General features: G+C 48.0%; 1 protein-coding gene across 1 annotated transcript in view; it reads right to left on the bottom strand.

The window, feature by feature from the left end:
* Window positions 1-1,232: 1,232 nt before the first annotated feature.
* The window catches only part of CLMN (calmin), a 109,432-nt gene continuing 88,866 nt past the window's right edge, over window positions 1,233-21,798 (bottom strand). The window contains exons 6-13 of the mRNA XM_060003971.1: window positions 20,100-20,290; window positions 17,897-18,090; window positions 15,830-15,912; window positions 9,853-11,451; window positions 6,754-6,950; window positions 5,331-5,391; window positions 4,655-4,725; window positions 1,233-2,670 (exon numbers count right to left, since the gene is read on the bottom strand). Of these exons, the coding sequence (XP_059859954.1) occupies window positions 2,502-2,670; window positions 4,655-4,725; window positions 5,331-5,391; window positions 6,754-6,950; window positions 9,853-11,451; window positions 15,830-15,912; window positions 17,897-18,090; window positions 20,100-20,290 (2,565 nt within the window). The 3' untranslated portion in view covers window positions 1,233-2,501. The remainder of the gene's footprint in view (window positions 2,671-4,654; window positions 4,726-5,330; window positions 5,392-6,753; window positions 6,951-9,852; window positions 11,452-15,829; window positions 15,913-17,896; window positions 18,091-20,099; window positions 20,291-21,798) is intronic.

Here is a 21,798-nt window from a genome sequence, read left to right as displayed (position 1 = left end):
AAAGGTAAATATTAGAAGAAACAGCTAAAAGAGGTGAAAGTGTTACTTCTAGAGAGCAACCCATAGGGGATTGCTAGTTTTCATTAAAAGTCTTATAGTATTTGTTTCTTTTTAAACTATGAACATGTATTACTTGGATAAGAATTAAAAATAAATTCTTAAATGGAAGCCATGGAGTGGTCTGTCCTTCAGGCTTCTCACCCACCTTCTATATCTGACTGCTTTCACACACGCCTGTAATCAAGTGAGATTCTTTTTTTTCTTTTAAAAAAAAATCAGTTTGCTGCCACCCTGAACCAAATGACTTTCAGGCATCTTGCCTGTAGATGGTTTTAAACATCACACTTTGTAATGGGTGAGAGGAGAAACCTGCAGAGACTTTTCTGAACAAGGTCTAGACCCGTAAAGTGAAATGATTAACGTTCGGGTCAGCTCTTCCCTGGCTTTCCAAGCATCTAATTTAGGTGAGGACTGCCTGGTGTCCAGGGTTATAAAGTGTCACACACATAATCTTTATTATCTGTACCTTTCAGCTTGCAGCGATGCCAGGGAGCTCACTAATTAGCTCATTTTCCATGGGACACCAGGCCTTGGAGATGGAATCGCTCCAAACTCCCAACAGCTTTCAGCTGGGAAGGCTTAGATTCGTTCGTGGAGAGAAAGCAGCTTATAGCCAGAGTGGGTTAGAGGCCAGGCTTTGGCTGTCATCGACTCAAATGCGCTACGTCAATTCTTTTGGCCATGCTGGAATTCTGTAAACTTGAGACCCCCTGCTTGAAATAAGCAAATCCCTGCCTTGCTGAGAGAGAATCGTGATTCCTGGAGTAACAGCAAAGCTGGTGTGTCAGCTGACAAGCTGTTAGAGCTGTCGAGGGTATTCTAGAAGGAACAGGCAATGAGGCTGAAAGCGAACAAAACTTCCTCATGGGAAAAACACAAGAAAAAACAAAGGTGGGTGGTTGACCTAAAAATTTTGGTTTTGTTTAAATGAGGACATTCTTATCTATTCATTTTATTATTTTTTTTTTCAGGACATTCATGGGCCCAGTGGAATTTCCCTAAAAGAGCGGACAGCTCTGGATGGGGCATCAGGTGGCCTCCATTCCTGGTTGGCTGTGTGATCTTGGCCAACCAGCTCTGCCTCTCTGGGTTCAGCAGAGGAGATGCCGTCTAACTGCCCCTCCTGACCTAATAGGCTGTGGTTTTGTAAGTCTCACCATATACATGCTTTCTGAGGGGGAGGACAACGGGAGGAGGAAGTAATACACAGGGACGCATGGCCTGCCTCTTGACAGGAAGCAGGAAGAGGAGGGAGCCCAGGGCTGAAGGAAGACGGAAGGGCAGGTGGATGCCTCTGTCCTCTCACCACCTGCCCGTTCTGGTTGCTTCTCAGGGTGCTTTCCAGAAACCCTTTTCCTTTTCAAGAAACCCATCATAACTGACCACGAAAGATGCCCGTGCTGAGACTCACACTGTGAGGCAGGTGTGCACAAAAGCTCTCTCGGAGCAGGAACGTGCTGGACCACTTCCTGCTGTCCCATCAGGCAGAGCTCGTTCTCAGCCAGGCCACTTCCGCACTCCTCCTCGGGGCTTTCGGGGGCTTTTTTTTTTGACAGTGCCCTGCGGGACCTTGGGTACCAGCACAGATGCCTCAGGAGGCACGAGTGGAAGCTGGGAGCTGCCCGGGCAAAGCGAGAGGGATCCCAGGCCTTGCCCTGCGTCAGCCAAAGCTCTGCTTTTCATGTATCAACTAGACTGGCCCCTGAGAATCCACTTGAAAGGAGGATTCCATAGGTGGGAAAGGTTTGAAAATCACCGCTTTACCTCAGTTCAATCAATGCAAAAGCAAAATTAAAATGCATGCCCCCCACAAAAAAGAAAACGAGGGTGAACAAGTGTGCACTGCAGCTCACGACCTAGCCCACACTTTCCTCGAACTTTGCCGTTCACGGATGCCCTTTGCTGGACCCGGCAGCTTTGTGCTGCTCTGATATCCCCCCAAAGAAAACGACCAATCGCCAGACCACAACAGGTGCGCGGACCCCCAGCACCTTCACTCAGACTCCCCTCTCAGAAGAAAGTAGGGCAGTTTTCTTCCCAGCGGGGGTCTCCCTGAGGCATCCATCCTATTTCTCATCGGGAGGCGAGAAACTCAGGTCCATCTGGGACCTTAAAAACCAGCGCGTGGGGCGAGCTAAGACCCAGTTATGAGTATTAGTAACAAAGCTTAATACCTGTCGGCAAGGCACACAAACAAACCCACCCAACGATCTGGCCACACACCTGAGTGTTGAGTCCACAGCCAAAGAGAAAAGCGTGCTTAGGACTCACAGGAGAGAAAGGGAGCATGAAAAAGGAAAGTGGAGAGAGGGAGTCTAAGTTTCCTCGGAGGTCCTCCACCATCTGCGCAAGTGCCCCATCCAGAACAGGCAATAAAAGGAAGTAAGGAGACTGCCCACCCCTGGCCAGGATCCTGTCTTTTTATTATGCAGACGCACGCATCAGAGTCCATTGAGGTCCAGCTGGGGGAAGACCAGCAGGCAATAAACCAGGAGCCAGAGGAAGAGGATAAAGTACATCACGTCTGGCTGCTGGACGAACTGCATCAGCGAGTCGCTCTCTGGGCTGTGGGTCTCTTGCGTCCTGGCCTCGCCCGAGCTGTTGGCCTTCCTGCAGGAGGGGAAACACACCAAGGCAGTCACAAGTGGGTCCCCAGCCCAGTGGAGCCCCCTCCCTCCCTGTACTCCAGCCTCACTGCCCAACTGGAGAGCTGAGGGCTTCCCAGTGAGGTGCAGACCCAGGCGGAGGGCTGGGTCCCGGGATGCTTTGAGCTTTTAACCGCACTCAGTTCATCTTCACAGCGCCAAGAGGGAGGAGCTGTTAGCCCCATCCTGCAGACGGGCGTGGAGAGGGGGTGCGAGGGGGGCTTGCTCAAGGCCATACAATGACTGTGATACAGCTGGGACCTGGACCAGGTCTACACCCTTCCAGGATGCTTTCCCTTACACCGCAGTGCCCTTAACACAGAGTTAGAAGCTGACGGCTCTTCGTTCTTCCCTAGGAATGGCGGGGACTTCCTAAGGAATCTGAAGAAAGAATCGGAGGTTCCCTCATGACAGATCATTTAAAAACAGCCATCAGCAACAAAAAGACACACCTCTGTACCACCAAGTTTTTGTTTTTGTTTTTGGAATCTAACCTTGCAAATAATTACCAGGTTACCAGATTTTGGTCAGATGTATCTTTCTTATTTTAACAGAAGGTAGTACTAAAGTGACATTTTAGTTTTGCCTGGTGGAGAAAGCCCAGAAGGGGACTGTTGTGGTGGTGACAGGAAAGGGTCAGAAGCCATAATCTGATTGCAGTTGGGCTCGGGGGCCTCTACAGAGGCATCTGTAGAACCTAGAGTGTAAGCTTCTCAGGGTCATTTGGGGCTTCTCAGGGTCATCAGGGTGACGGAGATGATGAGAAGTGAAAACTACCTCCTCCTCCCTAGACCATCTCCTGATACAATGAAAGGCCATGCCAAGAGGGGATTAAACCTTTGCCCTGGTCTGGAAACTGAGCGATTCCCACGCAGATAACAGACAACGGACAGAATTTCTTTCTCCTTCTTAAAACTGTTTTTAGAGAAATTTTAAACTGCATATTTTTATTGCAAGGGTAATAAATGTTCAAAAGCATGGAAAACACGACTGCACTTCTCAACCTTGCGGGTTCAATTTTCAAAGACTCTATCTCATAAAAGCTAAAAGTGCTATTTTCCTATCAGGATGTCAAACCTGGTGGAAAACGTGAATTAATATTTCCATTTTACGGCAGGGGAGGGAAACAAATCTTGCCTCTTTTTTTAGTAGCCAGACAGGTGGACTTGTACAGATTACACTCCTGGGTGTTGGGCAATTTTCAGACAAGGTCTTTCCATTCCAATGATCTAAGTCCTTCCAAGCCAATTCAAATCCGTGGCAAATATTTTTAAAAAAATCAATTAAATTAAGTGATTCAATAACTTTAACAGAGATAGGGGCATCTCAGAGTTGTCAGAGTTTTAGATTTCTCTGCCTGCCTACGTTCTCAACGGGCGGTGTTACAGCAATTCGACACTCTTAGTCTAGGTCATTTAGTTCTCCAACAGTAAGAAATACTTTCATAGACATCCTGGCATGTTTGCATTCCCTCTTCATGTCTGTTCTGATGTCATAAAACTGTAACATCAGCTCAGTGAGCTTCTGAGTATTGTACCTGCAGTGGCGACACGGAATTAACACAGTTGTCAGGGGCTACAGCGTTTAGAACACACACGGTATCCCGTCCCGACCTCTTCTGCCTGGCTCTGCCTCAGAGGGCCAGCTTATACCACCGTGTCATCTAAATACAGCCACAGGCTCATGACCCAGACCTGTCTTTAAACTGAGTCATTTTCTGAACCATGCCCTGCCCATCAACATGAATTCATATCTACCTTACCCTCCCACACATACTCAATTTCCATTCATTTTTTCCGGAACGGGTATTTTCTTGCATGAGCCCAGACTATTAATACTGTTATCCAACACAGCCTTGTTGGAGAATAGCCACCCCCAGTAGGTAGGCTGCAAAATTAAAGAAAAAATATCCTTTTAAGCCCCACCAAGCTTGGACTACTGCCACCTACCTGGTTAACATTTGGTTTCTTCTGTCATCCTGATCTGCTGCGTTCCTCAACTGAACATGGCTAAAATGATCCTACAGTGAAATTCATAAACAAAACCCCGCAACCCAATTAGTAAAGATGAAATCTCTGAAACAGAAAATGAAATGATTTTAAACATACAGAGTCGAGCATGCCATGATTTTCTCAATCTTGCGAACATCTAGTTCCAAAGTAAAATGACTATACAGTATTCTACGTCATTCCCACGGGCGGACGGAAGGCTCCCCTCCCCCATAACAGCCTGAATCAGGGCAAGCTGTGGATCCCAGGGCTTTGGGTCCCAACACATCCACAGCTGAGTGGTTGCGAAGACAAAGCGAACCCTCTGCTTATGTGGCACCTCTGTCTCTGAACGTGATCTTTCTGGACGTGTGTGCAGGGGTGGGGTCTTGGATGCGTTTGTTATGGCAAAGATGCCTTTGGGCTTTAAAATCGTCACTTTATTTACATCCCCTATTGCCCAAACTGGACATCTGATTGCACTATGCCTACTGACAAGGTTTCAATTTGCTTGTCTTCTATCCCAAAGCGTAGCTGTCGCAAGTCAGTAATTTCAAAGCTCTGGGCTGGGAAGGAGGAAGGATGGAAAGGAATTGATTAGCAGGGGCCGGATGAAAGAAGAAATTCACATACTAACCGGTTCCAAAGACCTATTAGCATGTCGTCGAACGTAAATGCTGGAGTCGCTGTGACTTGTCCTGCAAAATAAACACACGTTTTGAATTGGCGTCACCAAGAACTTCTTGCTGCCCCCATCCTGAGGCCGCCACATGTGGATTCAGGCAAGCTCTGATTTCTGACCTAGTGATGGAAATGAGACATGGTATCCAGGAGACCCACTCGGGGTGGAGTGTGTTTACAAACAGCAGGATGAGGTGAAAGGGACACACTGAGCCCTCGTCAACAAGAAAAAAAAAAAGAAAACAGTGAGAAAGAATTTCAAATAGAAAGCAGACCACATATTCTTAAAAATCATAGGATTTGGGGGCAGGAAAGGGTCTCTTTTTCTAAGTGTCCGGAAGTCTTGGGACTCACCAGACGTCCTCTGCAAGCTAAAGTCAGACCTGGGCTGAGACCTGGGACCCGGACTCCCTTTGCAGTGCTTCCTGCTGTGCACAGTGCTGCTGACTGCCTAGCTCTTGGGTGGACCACCTCTTTTCCTTTCATACACGAGGAGGCTAATTTTCTGACTATATCTTTGAGGCTGATGTGTTTCTCTGATCTTCCAATAAAGCTGGCTCACTCAGGGCTAAGGCGAAAAGATACCCAGCCAGAGGCCTGGGCTGTCATCCTGGCTCCTGGTTGATGAACTGGCAACTTTGGTCAAATATTTACATCTCTGATCCGTTTTCCTTATCTGTGAAATGGATCATCATTCCCACCCTACCTACTTCATGGAGCTGTTGGGGATACTAACCTACTGCAGGTCAAAGCGGCCCTGTCTTATTGCTCCACAGGAGAAAGAGGTGTTGCATGGGGATGGGCCTGATACAGAGACAGTCATGTTAGTTTCCTCAAGTTTCCACCCTTACTGCCTTGGACCCAAACTCGTGGGTGAAGCGGTCATATTAAAGTCCAGCTTCCATGCGACAGTGATAAATGGTCCCCTCCAGTGCCTCCCTTCTGATCCTGTAAGATGCTTGTAAACGGCTAAGTTTGGTCTCTACCTAGACTGCCCGGAGGTTATCAGGGGCCAGAGACGGCCGGCAGAGTCTCCAAGGCTATTACTTTTCATACCCCACCCCTACCTACGGTTCAGCCACCTTTCTGCTCACTGCCAGTTTCCACCCAAAGCTACGTGGAGCGAGGAGAGAAGGCAAAGTTCAGGTCCTTCTGGTTTTGCCGATTACGGGCAGGTCTGATATTGGTTGGGGGCGGGATGGGGGGGAGGTCAGTGGGGGAGCCCAGGTGTGAAGAATGAGGACTTTGCCTGAATCTGTTTCCCTTGCTGTCCAGCCCCACCCCTGCGTCCGCCATCCAATCAGAAACCAGAAATGGGATGAGTTCAGAGAGTAGCTTCCCAGCTCAGGCTCTGGAGTGAGAAGTTGTTAATAAAATACCTGGCAAGGACTTTGTGGTCACAGGTGTCTTCTTCCAGGTCATCTGAGGAGCGAACAGTTCCGGGTGCTATAAATATTGAACTTTCTACGTGGTCCACGTGTTTTCTTTTTTCCTTTTTTTTACTGCTGATCGGTTCTTCCATTACCTTTTCTTCTAATGGGTTTGCTAAGTTTTCCGAGTTTGGAAACTCCTGGGACTGAAGGATATGACAACCAAACACAAATCAGAATTTTACGCTGAGATGTTGAGTGCGTGACACCACCCGGCAGCGCCCTGCTCCACCTTGACTCCGAGGCCCAGCTAGGGCGCCCCTTCCAATCCTGCCTCTTCCATGGGTTCCTTCCAGCACAGCCCACCATGGAGGAGAAGCCCACCTGAACTGCTGCTCCCCGGGCAGAGTTCCAAATGCTCCAGACTGATGGATCGAAAACAGCACGGGTTTTACAGTCAGTAAGACCTGGTTTCAAATCCTGGCTAAGTCAGCTATCTGACCTTGAGCAACTATCTCTCTGATCCTTGGTTTCCTTGTCTGGCAAATGGGTATAATGATTATCAGCCTCTTCCCACTATACCACAGTTTTTCCTATAAAGGATGTCCCTCACAGTAGACAACGGTTGGACCCTTCACACAACCACCATCCACTTAAACAGAGGAACAAATCCTAGAGGCCAGGTGGGCCAAGGGGTGTGAAGGCGGCTCCTGTGTTTGGAGAGATGGATCTTCACCGTGCTTTTGGCCGAAGGTGTATGGTAGTGCCACCTCTGTAGCATTTATATGATAAGGAATCTTTGACCTCCACCCACCCCCCCAGGCACTCTGAAACCCATCGGCGATGCTCCCACTGAAATCGAGAAGCGTGAGAATTGCTGGCAGCACCTCTCAAGAATTCTCACAGGGGCTGGAAAAACCTGCTCAACTGGTGTCCCAATAAGAGGATCAGAGTGGCCGGCCAGTGCAGCCCAGGAGAACAAAGCTCCCTGCAGAAATGAAAACCGCTCTCAGCGATCTGAAAGGCCAGCTGCTCCTCCGTTATCAATGAGCAAACGCTACCTTTTCTGAAAGGTGAGGTGAGGAGAGGACTGACTTTCTTAAAGACTGGAAGTAGAACTTGCCATTTTCTAGTCCAGTTAGAAGATAGTTTTCGCTTTTCTTTTTAAGGAAGGGCCAGGTATCGGAGAAATGCTCCAGCCCGTCATCCTCTCTGTCAGGAGGCAAGTCATCCTGGGCTGCGCCCCTTCCCCTCCCCCGCCCCTGCTCACTCACAGGGATCAATGCTGGGGCTACACTCGGGAGCCAACGGCAAGGTGCGCTTGGGAGCCGTGGGCACCTGCGCGTCGGATGCCTCATCTGCGTGCCCACAGGCCACACTCCATCACTGGGGGAGGGGAACTTAGCGCTCATTGGCCGTTCTAAGTCACCCAGAGGGGCAGAAAGGCAACTCAGGCTCTCTCCAATCCCAGTCCCCTTTCTTTTGTTCTAAAAGAGCTTTTTGGCCCGTAATAACCCAGAGAATCACCCCAGTTGCTGTTGTCATCCCCCAACCTGGGGACCCCAAGACCTGATGTCACTGAGGGGCATTTCTCAACCCGCCGGATCTTCTGGTCTCCCACAGGACAAGCCTGCTCTGACAGACAGCAGACAGAGGGCTAGGGGCAGGGGACAGGACGAGGTTCCTTGCCCCTGGGCAGAAGGGGAAGGTGGCAGGCAGGTCTCTCGCACCCATGGAGCCACCCAGCCCTCTTCTCCAGCCGAAGACGGACAGAGAATGGGTGCTCGGCACCAAAGGATAGGTCCGGCCACACGTGGCTTCTGGACTGTTAGTGCCAGAGAACTCTGAGGCCCCCCGGTCCTCGGGCAGCTACTCCCCACTGCTTGGAGCGGGCAGACCCATAAATGATGCTACCACTTCTGGCCCATCTAAATCCTACATGCCTTTTAAGGCGACTCAGATTCCCCTTCTCCTGCAGCCTCCCCAGGGCAAGGCTTTCTCACTCCTCCGAGCACCTTTGGGCCTCCGCTGGGTCCTGTCCTGACTTTCCAGCACCTCAGGGTTTAATTTACCTGCCCTCACCTGATACCCCAAACTGTCACGCAATGCACCTTGTTTCCTGTCAGGCTGACCTCTGGAGCCCAGAGATTAATACACAAACGCTCACTCTCTCCCAGGAGAGAAAATCACAACCCACGAAAGCTGCAGCAGTCCACCAGAGAACCATCGAGAATGTTATCACTATAAATGCAAGAGTGACTGCCCTGCCTGGAGAGGGGCCGGGCAGGCTCCCGGGAGGGGATGCTGTTGGCATTGGGCTTTGAAGATGAGTAAGTGCTCGCCAAGCCAAGTGTGGGGAAGGGCGTCCGGATGGGGGGGCCAGCTCCAGCAAAGCCCAGAGGCAGGCTGGGAGGCAGGGAGGAGGTAGGCTTGTCCGGAGGGGAGGGCGGGGAGGGGGACCCAGAGGGACATGCAGTCAGGGCTCCCCACACTCTCTCACTGATCACTCTGGGGGGGCCCCTCTGAAGCTGCTGGGCCAGATGACGTGGAGACACGAGGTGGCAGAGGAGCACGTGCCCAGCTGCCCCGACTCAGAAGTGCGCGTCCGCCTTGCCCTGTTTACACAACCCACTTCTAACCACAGGAGCCGAACAATAGCGCTCAACAAGCAAAAGGCCTTTAAAAATCCAGGCTGGAGTCCAGGGTGAGGTCTGGCTTGGTTTTCTCAGGCTGCCGCGGGGTTGGGGGTAAAGTTCACCAAGTGCATGCTAGGCAGAGCCGCGATTGCTACTTACAATGATCTCTGCCACTACTAAGCTGGACCCTCAAGCACCGCAAGCATGGCCTCATCTGATCTCCTGGGCAGCCTGCGGGCAGGGCCCAGACTAGGGGAGGCCAGCAAGACACCCAGGGTGCAAAACTGACGGCAAGTGTTCCTCTCGGGTGCTAACCCTGACCTTGCCCGAGCCTGAGTGAGCGTCTCCTTAAATTCTGGACCTGGGCTGCCTGCGAGGGAAACTGCCTTTCTCTGTTTTATGGAGGAAGAAGCCGAGCTGAGGAGAAGCACAGAACTCCCCACTCAGCGTTCCCGCCCCCGCAGTCAAGTACCTGGTGGCCCTGCACGGGGACACTCTCTGCGTCCTCACTTGGCTGGTGGTCCCCCTGCGGGGACGGGGGGCTGGGTTCCGAGGCTGGGCTGGCATCCTCCGCAACGCTGGCCTGGGGGTGGCCCTTGCCCCGCCCGGCGAAGCTGCAGCTGCTCTGGGAGGCCTCGGCCTCCCCGGCCCCCGCGTCCGGCAGATACCCCTCTGGCTCTTCGAGGTCCACTTCTTCGTTTCTCAAATCCTCCACGCCTTCTGCGTAAGCCTCCAAAACCGCAGCCAGGGGGACCTCGTAATGCGGGTAGTAGAAAAGGTCGTGGGGGATGATGGAGATCCTGGAGGGCGGTGGAGACGGCTCGAAATCCAGGCCCTCGTCGCTGGGGCTGCGGAGGGTCTCCAAGCTGCGGCTGCTGTTGGCTGGACTGGAAGGCAACTCTCCCCCAAGGCCCCGTGGGCCCTCGGCTTCCCCTTCCTCCTCACCCCGACGGCGCCGGGGGGACTTGTGCTTGGCCTTTTCACACACTTCTGGCTTTTTATCCACCGGTGCCTCCAAAGAAGAGCCTCGGTCTTCTGGTCCAGGGTCCTTGTGAGGTTCCTGCTGGTTGGGCTTCACGGGGGGCTCATCCAAATCTGTCTTCCTGTGGGTAGATTTACCCCTCCTTTTACGCAACTTCTCAGCACGGTCCTCGGACACCTCCTCCTCGGCAGGTTTTTTCTCATGAGGCGAAGGAACCTCGTGGAAAGCCTGGCTGGTGGAGGGAAAACCTACGAGGTTGCTGTTAAATTTCGAGGCTTTTAATGGTATGCCTTCGAAAGGGTCTTCCTTATCCATAGCTTCTACAGTCAGCAGCTTAACCTCGATCTCCATGGAATCGGCCACAATGGTATCCTCTCCCAGGGATGACGGGGAACGGCCCTCTTTCCCTGGGCCAGCTGCCCTCTCCGACACCCCATTCCAGGAGGGAGAGGTCTGGGAAGTCGGAGGATGACTGACCTTACCGTCCACTGAAGACACGTCGCTGGGGGCCTCACTGGAGGCTGCTTCCAGGATCTCCAGGGCCTCCTGTTTCGTTGTTTCCTCGGCAACCTCAGCCGCCCAGACCTGTCCATCCTGCCTGGACAACTCCTTGGTCTCTCTTGGGCTTCCTTCGAAGCGAAGGTCTGGACTGTAGAAAGGGTCCCTACTGCAGGAGGCCTCCTTGTAGGTGTCAGCCTCAAAGTGCACAGTTTTCTTGATTGGCAGAGAGGTGGACCTCTGGCTGTCCTTTCTGGATGATAAGATGGAAGATTCTGGGGCCAGCTCGCCGGTGCTGTTGATCTTCCCTGGGACCCCTTGGAGAACCTGGTCAACGATCTCGTGCGTGAACTCAGAGCAGCTGTCTGCCAGCTCCTGGCTGGTAACGCAGGGCTCCTTCACGTCCTCAGGCTTGTCACAGACGAAGACTTTGGAGGGTGGCGGGTGGCTCGTTTCGTGGTTGACGGTGTAGGCACGCTCCCCGTTCTCAGTCAGAAGGAAGACGGTGCTCTCTTGTTCAGAAGGGGTTTCTCTGATGCGGACGAAGGTGGATTCAATAGGGGCTTCTTTGTCGGAATCCGCAAAATCCTCCTGCCAAGAAATACAGGGCAACGTGAAATCAGCAGAGCGTCTAAGTGTCACGCGGCGTCCCCTCTCAAAACACAAACACCAAAGTGGAAAAAGCACTTCAGAAGGAATGGAAGTGTTCTGATGCAGAGGTAGACTGGCAAATGACTACTGTTCCTGCTGAAATGTGAGAACACCAAAGTTTAAAAGAATGTGTTTTTTTTTAAAGCTATGGCTGCAAAGACATATCAATGAACTGAACTCTGGAGAAGGATGAGCCCTTCCTAAGTGAGCAGAGATTGTCCATGAGTTCATACCTGTGGGCCACTGCCTGGTCTGGGTATGGACAGGAGAGTGAACTCATCCGAGATGAGGAAAGATCAGCTAAATATTTACTGATTGTGTGGGCTGGCGTGAGAGATTGAATCTAGAAGGGGCCCAAACACAACACTAGTTCTCTTCATATACTAATTCTCCCACACAGAGACTTCTGCTAAGTAAGATGCAGCTGAATTATTCACAATAGCCAAGACATGGAAGCAACCTAAGTGTCCACCAACAGAGGAATGGATAAAGAAGATGTGGTGTATACACACACACACACACACACACACACACACACACACAAAATGGAGTATTACTCAGCCATAAAACAGAATGAAATAACGCCACTGACAACAACACGCATGGACACAGAGATTATCGTACTAAGTGAAGTAAGGCAGATAGACAAAGACAAATATCATAGGATATCATTTATACATGGAATCTAAAATATGATACAAATGAGCTTATTTACAAAACAGAAACAGACCCACAGACACAGAAAACAAACTTATGGTTACCAAAGGGGAAAGGCAAGGGAGGGATATATTAGGAGTTTGAGGTAAATATATACACACTACTATATATAAAATAGATAACCAACAAGGACTTATTGTATAGCACAAGGAACTATATTCAATATCTTGTAATAATCCATGATGGCAAAGAATATGAAAAAGAATGTATGTACGTAACTGGATCACTCTGCTGTACGCCAGAAACTAACATAACATTGTAAATCAACTACACTTCAGTTAGAAACAGAAAGATGCAGCAGCTGAGAGCAGGGCTGAAAAGCAGAGAGCAGTCTGGTGGTACTGCAGAGCCTGGCTCCCAATGACTGGTAGGGAGGGTGGACTGACCTCATTATACAATTACTTGAAACTGGAGGGCTGAGATTAAATAAAACTTCAACAGAGCCTTTATCAGCTCCTGAGAAGGTCAAAATGATCAGCTCCTCATTATAGGTCCTTGTTTGGGAAAGGGTTTTATTCTCTGGGGGAAAAATGTCATCTACCTCAACTGTACTGCTCCTTTATACACCAGATTTGGCATAAAATAAAAAAATTTAAGTCACAAATAAGCAAGAGAAGAGACCCATAATCAGGAGAAACAATAGTCATTAGAAGTAGACCCAAAGATAACTGGGGGTTAGAACTAGTAAATAAAGAGTCTAAAATAACCGCTTAACCTATACTACAAGAAATACAAAGGTTTTTCTTCAGGCTGAAGGAAAGGATCACAGATGAAAGCCTGGAGCTGAAGGGGGGAATGAAAAGTACCTGAGATGGTAAATGTATGGCCAATATAAAAGACTATTTAAAAAGTTTTCTTAAAAAGTCTCCTGTTTAAAGCACAAATAATAACAAAGCATTGAGGATTAAAACATATGCAGAAGAAAGTCAGTAGCAATAACAGCACAAAGGAATGGAGCAGAGGTGAGTGGAATGACATAGTTGCATATATAAAAATATATAAATATGCATTTTATTTCATGTTGTATTATAGTAATCCAAAGCAGACTGAGTTATGTTCAAGATGAATATTATAACCCCTAGTTTGAAAACTACTAAAAAGATAAAACAAGGAGATGTTGTTTTAAAGCCAACAGAGGAGATAAAATGGAAACCAAAAAAGTAATTGAATAATCAGAAAAAAAGAAAGGAAGGACAAAGGAACATAGAACAGATAGGACCAATAAAAAACAACAATCAAGATGGTAGATTACGTGAAGTAAATGGTAAAAAAATACACGAATAAAATGACACACTAATTCTTGTCAGAATGGATAAAAAACAAGACCCAACTCTATACTATTTGCAAGGGACGTGCTTTAAACATAAGCATACTCTGGAAGGAGAAAGATGGAAAAAGATACATCACACAAACACTAATCATAAGAAAGTTGGTATGGCTATATTCCTGTCAGACCAAGGACACTCCAAGACAAAATAAAATAAAAATAAAATGATGATGTCGTCAGGAAGAGACAACAGTCCTAACCGTGTATACATGTGCGGCAGAGCTTCCACATACATAAAGCGAAAGCTGACAGAAGTAAGAAGCGCAACAAATCCACAATCATAAGTCAGAGATTTTTAACTTTTCTCCCTCACACTCACTGATAGGAAAAGCAAAAAGAAAGAGTCAGTCTGTCCATAGGATATTAGAACAGCATATTAACCAACTCAACCTAATTGATATTTAAAGACTGCCAACACTTTCACTGCACAAGACACATTCTTTGCAAGTGCATATGGTATGTTTACCCAAATGTCGGGCCATAAAGCCAGGCACAGTGTCTGGTGTGCGGTCAGGGCTTAATGAATGTTTACTGAAATGTACTAAACTCAGCCGAATTGTTAAGCTTAAAAAAAACAGCGGTTTGATGGGAGTCTAGATGAGCTGGGATGGCGCATCTGTACTCCCCTGGGGATGTAAATGGACTGTTCTGTGGTGATGCACTGTGTTCCGTGAGTCAGGATGACCTACTCCAGGTATCGTATCTTGTTGAACCTCTCTTGCCCCAGCCCTAGCCTCTGACCCCAGCACTGGGGAGATCCAAGTGTCAGATCTGCTGAATCCCGGCCGTGACCTTGACTCACACAAATATCATAAATTTTAGTTAATTTTAAACTCTGCCTACAGCTTAAGAGCTCAGGGCTAATAAAAGCCCTGGTGCCTAGTATTTCAGAATTCAGTAATGGCCTATGAAGATTAAATGGCAAAATAATATCACCACCATTTTCTGGGCATCAACTGCTGTGCCACGCACAGGAGTAAGTACTTTCTGTATCTATTTATTCTTCACGTAACTCTGAAACGTGGGTCATCTTTCCATTTTACAGATGGCATCTCATACGGACATGTATCAGAGAGGTTACGAAAGCGGCTCAAGGTCACACAGCTTCAAGTGGAAGAACTGACATTCCAGCCCTGGAATGCCTGCTTCTAAAGTACCCTGGCAAGTGATCTGTGGGCCAGAAACAGACGGGAAACACACACATAGGTAGGGACTGGAATGAGAGCCACATCCTGGGGAAGACCCAGTCTGGCTCTTCTGAGCTATGCAAAATGGGATCTCAGTTTCAGCATATGTTGTAAGGAATCTAAAAGCCTGAACTTTGCAACCACAGAGAACTGGGATCAAACCCCAGCTCTGCACTTGGTAGCTGGGCAACCCTGGAGCGCTCTTTAAGCCTCTTAGACTATCTGTTTTCTCTTCTACAAAGTGAAAATAATGATACCAAGTCAAGTGGAATCGCAGAGGTGGCAGTCAGCCCAGAGACACAAGGGATGGTTACCTGACAAGCCTCCAGCTAAAAGAGCGGCCCATTCTCCCTGCAAGTATTAGCTCTTCATGCTTTTTTCTTTTCTGTCTAGTACGTCTAACTACCTGAAATGATGACATGTTTGCGGACTTGTCAACTGTTTCCTCTATTAGAACAAAGCTACAAAAGGTCAGGGACCTCATCCATCTTGCTTATCGCTAAGTTCCCCTGAGCCAGCAGTAGGTGTTCAGCAGATTTCCAATACATTCAATAAAGGACTGTTGTTATCCTTGTGATCATTGTTATTATCATCTTGGGCTTATGCACGGGTTGGCTGGAGGTTCAACAGAGCCATGACAACTTCTAAAAGGTCTGATTCTGCTCCAAACACTCTGTCAGCAAGTCTACTCAGATTCTGAAAATAAAAAGGCATGCTTTTGAATGGTCATTGTCTATGAGAATTTCTCACATTCTGATAAAATCTGGTAGACTGCTGAAAGGTTCCACCTGGCATCTAGAAAATCAAGTGGCTGATTCATATTACAGGTGGGCATCTCTTCTAATCTTAATAAAGTTTGGGATGGGAAGAGGTCTGTAAGAGGTGTGCCTAGCTTCCCACTCTGCTTTTAAATGTCATACACGTTATCTATGATTTTGAAATGAGTAAGCAGCAAAGCGCTTGAGATCGAGTTTTGATCCTTACGGCTGTCACACAGAACAACACGGCCCGAGCCCCGAGCTCCATGGGATGGCCAGCTGATGGAAGTGTATGGTTTCTGAATTATAGGTAAGGAAAACAGACATACGGCTTCCAACTCCGGGAAATGTTCTAGAAACTGAGCCACGTAAGTCACGATGGACTGCTCATCTGGCGTGTCAACCATGATGTCTGTTAAGAGAGACACAGGAGTTAGAAGGACACGTAAAACACGGTTTTTATTTTATTGATTTAAACCATTTTTAATTAAAAAATTGTTTTCCAGCTTTATTGAGGTATAATTGACAAATGAAAATTGTATCTATTTAAAGTGTACAGCATGATGGTTTGACATACATATACATCGTGAAATAATTCCCACAAGCAAGTTAATTCACACATCCATCACCTCACAGAGTTACCTTTTTTGTTTTTTGGGTTTTTTTGGTGTGCTGAGAAACCTTAAGATCTACCCTCTTAGCAAATTTCTAGTACACAATACGGTACTATTAGCCATAGTCACCATACTGTATGTTAGACTCCCCAGAACTTATTCATCTTATAACTGAAAGTTTGTATATTTCCCTACTTTTCCCACCCCACCCCCAACCCCAGCCCCTGGTAACCACCCTTATACTCTCTGGTTCTATGAGTTTGGCTTTTTCAGATTCCACGTATAAGTGAGATCATGTAGTATTTGTCTTTCTGTGCCTGGCTTACTTCACTCAGCATAATGTCCTCCAGGTTCATTTGTGCTGTAGTAAATGGCAGGAGTTCTTTCTTTTTCATGGCTGAATAATATTCCATTGCACATACACACAGCATTTTCTTTATCTCTTCATCCACTGATGGACGCGTCGGTTGTTACCATGCTTTGCCTATTGTGAATAATGCTGCAGTGAACACTGGTGTGCAGATATTTCTCCAAGATTGCAATTTCATTTCCTTTGTTTTTGTTTTGTTTGTTTTGGGGGGGCTTTTTTTGTTTTGGGGGGGTTTTTGGTCATGCAGTGTGCCTTGCGGGATCTTAGTTCCCTGACCAGGGATCAAACTCAGGCCCACAGCAGTGAAAGCCCTGAGTCTTAACCACTAGACTGCCAGGGAATTCCTGAGGTGGTTGGTTTATTTTTGTTGTTTTTTTAAATTTCATTTCCTTTGGATATATATTCAGTAGAGGGTTTGCTGGATCACATGATTGTCTATTTTTAATTTTTTGAGGAACCTCCATACAGTTTTCCATAAGAGCTGCACCAATTTACATTCCCACCAACAAGAACACGTGGTTTTTACATGGGATCTTGGGATGCTTGATGGCGAAGGATCCCACAGACCAGGGAGGTATTTTCTCTTTATTGTACACTTCAGGAAGTCTAGGCCCAGAGAAGGGGAATGATTTGAGTGAAGGCTCACACGTGGCTGATGAGCAGAGAAGGTGGAATGAAGACTCCAGCTCTCCTTGCACCCAAGATTCTGTTGTTCCCTACTGTCTTAGTCCCCCCCTGCCAGCAGCCAGCTCACTGCCTGCCCCATCAGCGAGGCTGTTGAGCTGGGACCCTCACTCACTGCCAGAGGGAGTCCTAAGTTAGCCTAATCCACATGGAAGGCGATTTGACAGAGATAACCAAGTGCCCTAAAAAGGTGTGTACTTTCTAGCTGTGTCATTCATTCCGCTGTTGGGACCTGGTCCTGGAGGAAATAATCTGAGATGCACACTGAGCTTTAACCAATAAGATGTTCATTGCAGCGTTATATATAAACATGACTATTCTGAAACAACCTCGATGTCCACCAGTAGTAAAGAGCTAAGTAAATTTTGGTGCACCCACTGAATGGACCATTATGCGGCCAATAAAAATATGTAACGAGGACCTCCTATCAGCATACTTATGTCACAATTGTAACATTAGGTTTAAAAAAAGTAGGACACAAAACCATACATACACTGAATGATCCCAATTAGGTAAAAAAATTGTAATTAGATGTAAGGAAAAATACTGGGAAAATGATCTCAGTGGCAGGAATACAGGAGATATAAAACTGACTTCATTAGATATTTCTGTATTCTCCAGGTTGGACAGCAGATGTTACATATGTAAAAAAAAAAAAAATATATATATATATATATATATATATATGTATATTACAAAGAAAGAGAAAGAGAGAGAACCACATCTACCTTCTGGCTCCAGGAGCCTGGGGATGTGAAGGGCGTCGTGAGCGATGCTGAAAGCCTTCTCTAGATTTTCCCGCATGGAGTCTTCTAGCGCCTGCTTCATGTCGACCAGGCTGGGGTCGATGGCCTTGATCACTGCCAGGAAAGCCAGCCCACTTCTCCAGCTGCCTGCAAAGTCCTGCACCGCCACGCCATACCTGAGGAAAAGGAGCCGCCTCAGCGCAGGTCAGTAAGCAGCCTCGGGGATGCCTCGCTGGCCTCCGAGCGGGGCTGGGAGCTGCTGACCTGGGGAGGCCAAGATGCCCCAAGCCCTGAGGATGGGGAGAGCTGCACTGAACCATTGGTATTTCCATTTCCAGACAAACAGGATAGGAAGGTGTACGTCACACAAGGAGACAGAATAGAACCTTGCGTTTCCCAATTCCCAAATATATACATATTTACACACACATATATATAAAGGAGTCATTTTATACACTGTTCCTTTTATCAGTGATGTTCAAAATGCAGCAAACATAGATGTGTTGTGTAAAAAAATGGAGCCAGAAAGACACAAGTTCACACTCCGGCTGCCCCACTGTGCTTCCAGTGCTGTGGCCTGGAGTCACACACCTTCTAAGCCTCAAACTCATTCATAAAACAGGGCAGCTGTCATGGGCAAGTATTAGGTTGGATCCCCCAAAATGGCCACGTCACGTGGACAATCTAACGTGCAATGCAGATGGCACGTGAAAGCCACTCACTAAGGGACAGCTAACGTCATGATTAATATAAATAAAATCAGAACATTAAAAGTGACAAAGATAGATAATCCTGCCAGGCACTCATTTCCTTTGGACTCCATCCCTTGAGACCATATCCGCCCCCGTCAGTCTCTCAACTGTGATCCCTGAACTCTCTTTAAAAAAAAATCCTGGGGCTTCCTGGTGGTGCAGTGGTTGAGAGTCCGCCTGCCAATGCAGGGGACATGGGATCGTGCCCCGGTCTGGGAAGATTCCACGTGCCGCGGAGCGGCTGGGCCCGTGAGCCATGGTTGCTGAGCCTGAGCAACGGGAGAGGCCAAAACAGTGAGAGGCCCGTGTACCGCAAAAAAAAAAAAAAAAAAAAAAAAATGCTGTTATTTATCATTTGAGATTCATAAGAAGTTGCAACAGCAGTACAAAGGGCCCCTGTAGACCCTTCACCCAGCTTCTTTCAACGGCAGCATCCTACGTTACCGGCGTGTGTTATCAGAACCGGGACACCGACGTGGGTACAGGGCTATTAAGACCACAGACCGAATTAGGATTTCACTGGCTTCAGTGTCGCGGGGATGGTATAAGCGCCATGACACTTGTCACAAGCACCCATTCCTGTGACCGGTGCCGCAATGGCGGTACAGATGTTCTACTCCCTGCAAAGGCCCTTCCTCTCTGTTACAGCCACCCTAACTCCTGGCAATGAGCTCACTTGATTTATTTTAAAATAAATTTTAAAATAAATAAAATAAATTTATTGGAAAACACCATTTACTGGTTGCTCACATTCATCAACTCTATCACGCTTAACCCCTTAATCAAAACCCCAAAGACCCAACTTCTCTCTCATCTTTTATTTCCATGCACTGGGGAGCCAGGACCCGCTGCTGAGCACTTACTAAGTGCTGGTACTCTGCAAGGTGCTTTCACAGGGTTTATTTCATTTAACCCCAACTCTCCCATAAGGGGGTGAATGGTAAGTCACCATCTACAGATGCAGCTTAGAAAGGTAAGAGAGTCACCAGGCTCTCCCCAGTCTGGAAGGGGTTAAACAGAAGGCCAGGAACTTGGTTCCAGTTCACCTGTCTCAGTTTTGGAAGGGCCAGACCTGACTCTGACAGGTTGCAGCCTTTATTGTTCCTCGTTTTTAAGTAGGTCCAGACTCTGAAAGACACCCAGAAGCTTAATAATAAATGTCCATGTTATTAGGATCCAAGGGCCATCCCCACATTGGGGTTTAAAGTGTTGAAGGCCCCTGGGATTTCTATTCTATCATCAGCTTTCTGCAAACCAAACACGGGGTGAGTACAGTTTTGTGCGCAGAAACAGAAACTGACAGGATGCCTTTTCTGAGAGTCTACGGGAAGCGCCGGGCACATAACTGAGTACACGGTGATGCCCTTTTTCTTAGCCCTCCTCCCCCTGCCTGGCAGAGCACGGGGGGCTGGGGCACAGGGCGTGTGGCTTACTTCCTTGTTTTCCTCTGCACCCATGTCAACAGTGTCCTGATGGCCCTCCTCTGGTCTTTCACCGATATCACCGCACTCCTCTCTGCAGTGGGCGTGGGTGGGAAGGAGGAGTCTGAGTCTGTGCCCCCCGAGCCGGGTGACAGGCTGGAAGATGGAGAATTTCTGCTGAGGTTGCCGGTGAGTTCTTTAATCTGGAAGGAAAACGGCGTTTCAGATCCCAGAGGCAGACCCAGCACGGTCCCTCGTGGACCCCGGCTGGAGGGACCAGCTTGTGCAGAACTGGTTCTCCAGATCGGGAGAAACCCCTTCCTGAGGGTCGTGTGTCAGGGCTCAGGGGTCAGTACTCATGATGGCCTGGCTGTTTCTTGTGGCTTGTGGTGCGTGCAGTGATGCTTTGCAGGGAAAATCATCTCTTCCTGGAGTCTCTTTAGCTCTGGCCAGAGGCTGCAGATGAGGTCTTCCTGACCTGACTTCACCTACCCCTACCCTGTCCTTTCATGGCCATCGCTCCCAGAGTGCATCATGCTGTTTCAAGCCCCACCGCCTGTGCTCACCCAGGTCCTGCTGCCTGGATGTCCCTCCCTTCCAACACTGAACTCCTGGCTACTCAAAATGTGCTCTTACCATGGGGTGCCTGTGAGAAATGCAGAACCCCAGGCCCCGCCCCAGACCTACGAAATCAGACTCTGCATTTCAACACCACCCCCATACCAGGTGACTGGTATGCACAATAAAGTCTAAGAGGCACTTGTCTAGCGAACTCCTCATCCTTTAAAACCCTGCTCTGTTGTCACTTTATCCAGGAAGTTTTCCCCTCCCCCCTTCCCCCTCTGAGATAGTTGTCCCAGCTTGGAACTTTCACAACACTCTGCTCATATACTGATCATGGCCTGCACCACAGAATTCTATAATAGGGGACTGACCTGTCTGAGAGACCAGAAAGTCACGAGAGCAAGACTTTGTATGCTCAGAGCCTGGCACATGGGAGAAGCTCACTAGACATTTACCAAATAAATGAATGACGATCCAGAGTGGAGTTAAGGACTTTTTACACATTTCAGGACGTTTCCAGTCTATCAGGGAGTTGAAGAACAGACATCAGTAACTGAAGCCTGTATGTGACACTGTACAATTGACAAAGGGCTTTCCCACGTAGCATCTCTTGATGCCCACCACATATTTGGACCACTGCTACCATTTCACAGATGTGGAAACTGAGGCTCAGAGGGAGCCTTTGGTTTTATAAGTTCAGGGCTATTGTCTCCAAGCCTTGTTTGAGCTCATTCTTCTCTGAAATGTAAGCATAAGCCTCTGTGCAGATCACTTTTACGCTTGGGAGACCCATTAAGCCACGAGCCATTATCTTCTATTTCAAAAGAGGGGGATTTTAGAAGATAAAACATCAACTCACTCCCTCCTACTCGGGGAAAAGAACTTGAGCACAATTTGAAATATCCCCTTCATACTCCAGCCACAGACCCTGTCCTTGCTCTATAAAATCTGCATTTCCAGATAGAGACTGAGGGTGCTAAGGATGGAAAAACAAGGTCTTTCCTGTCACACACACCTCTTCCTAGAGCTATCTTTGTACAGGCTCTTTAACCGTCTCTGATAAACACAAGTCATTTTAGGAAAGTAACTCTCCCAAGTTCAATTTTTGGTTGGAAGTATCCCCCAGCCGTTGTGACACTTTAGAACA

Source organism: Delphinus delphis, chromosome 2, assembly GCF_949987515.2.
Source record: "Delphinus delphis chromosome 2, mDelDel1.2, whole genome shotgun sequence".
NCBI classification, from domain to species: Eukaryota; Metazoa; Chordata; class Mammalia; order Artiodactyla; family Delphinidae; genus Delphinus; species Delphinus delphis.
The sequence above is the reverse complement of the archived record's forward strand: the minus strand, read 5'-3'. Positions and strand labels throughout refer to the sequence as shown.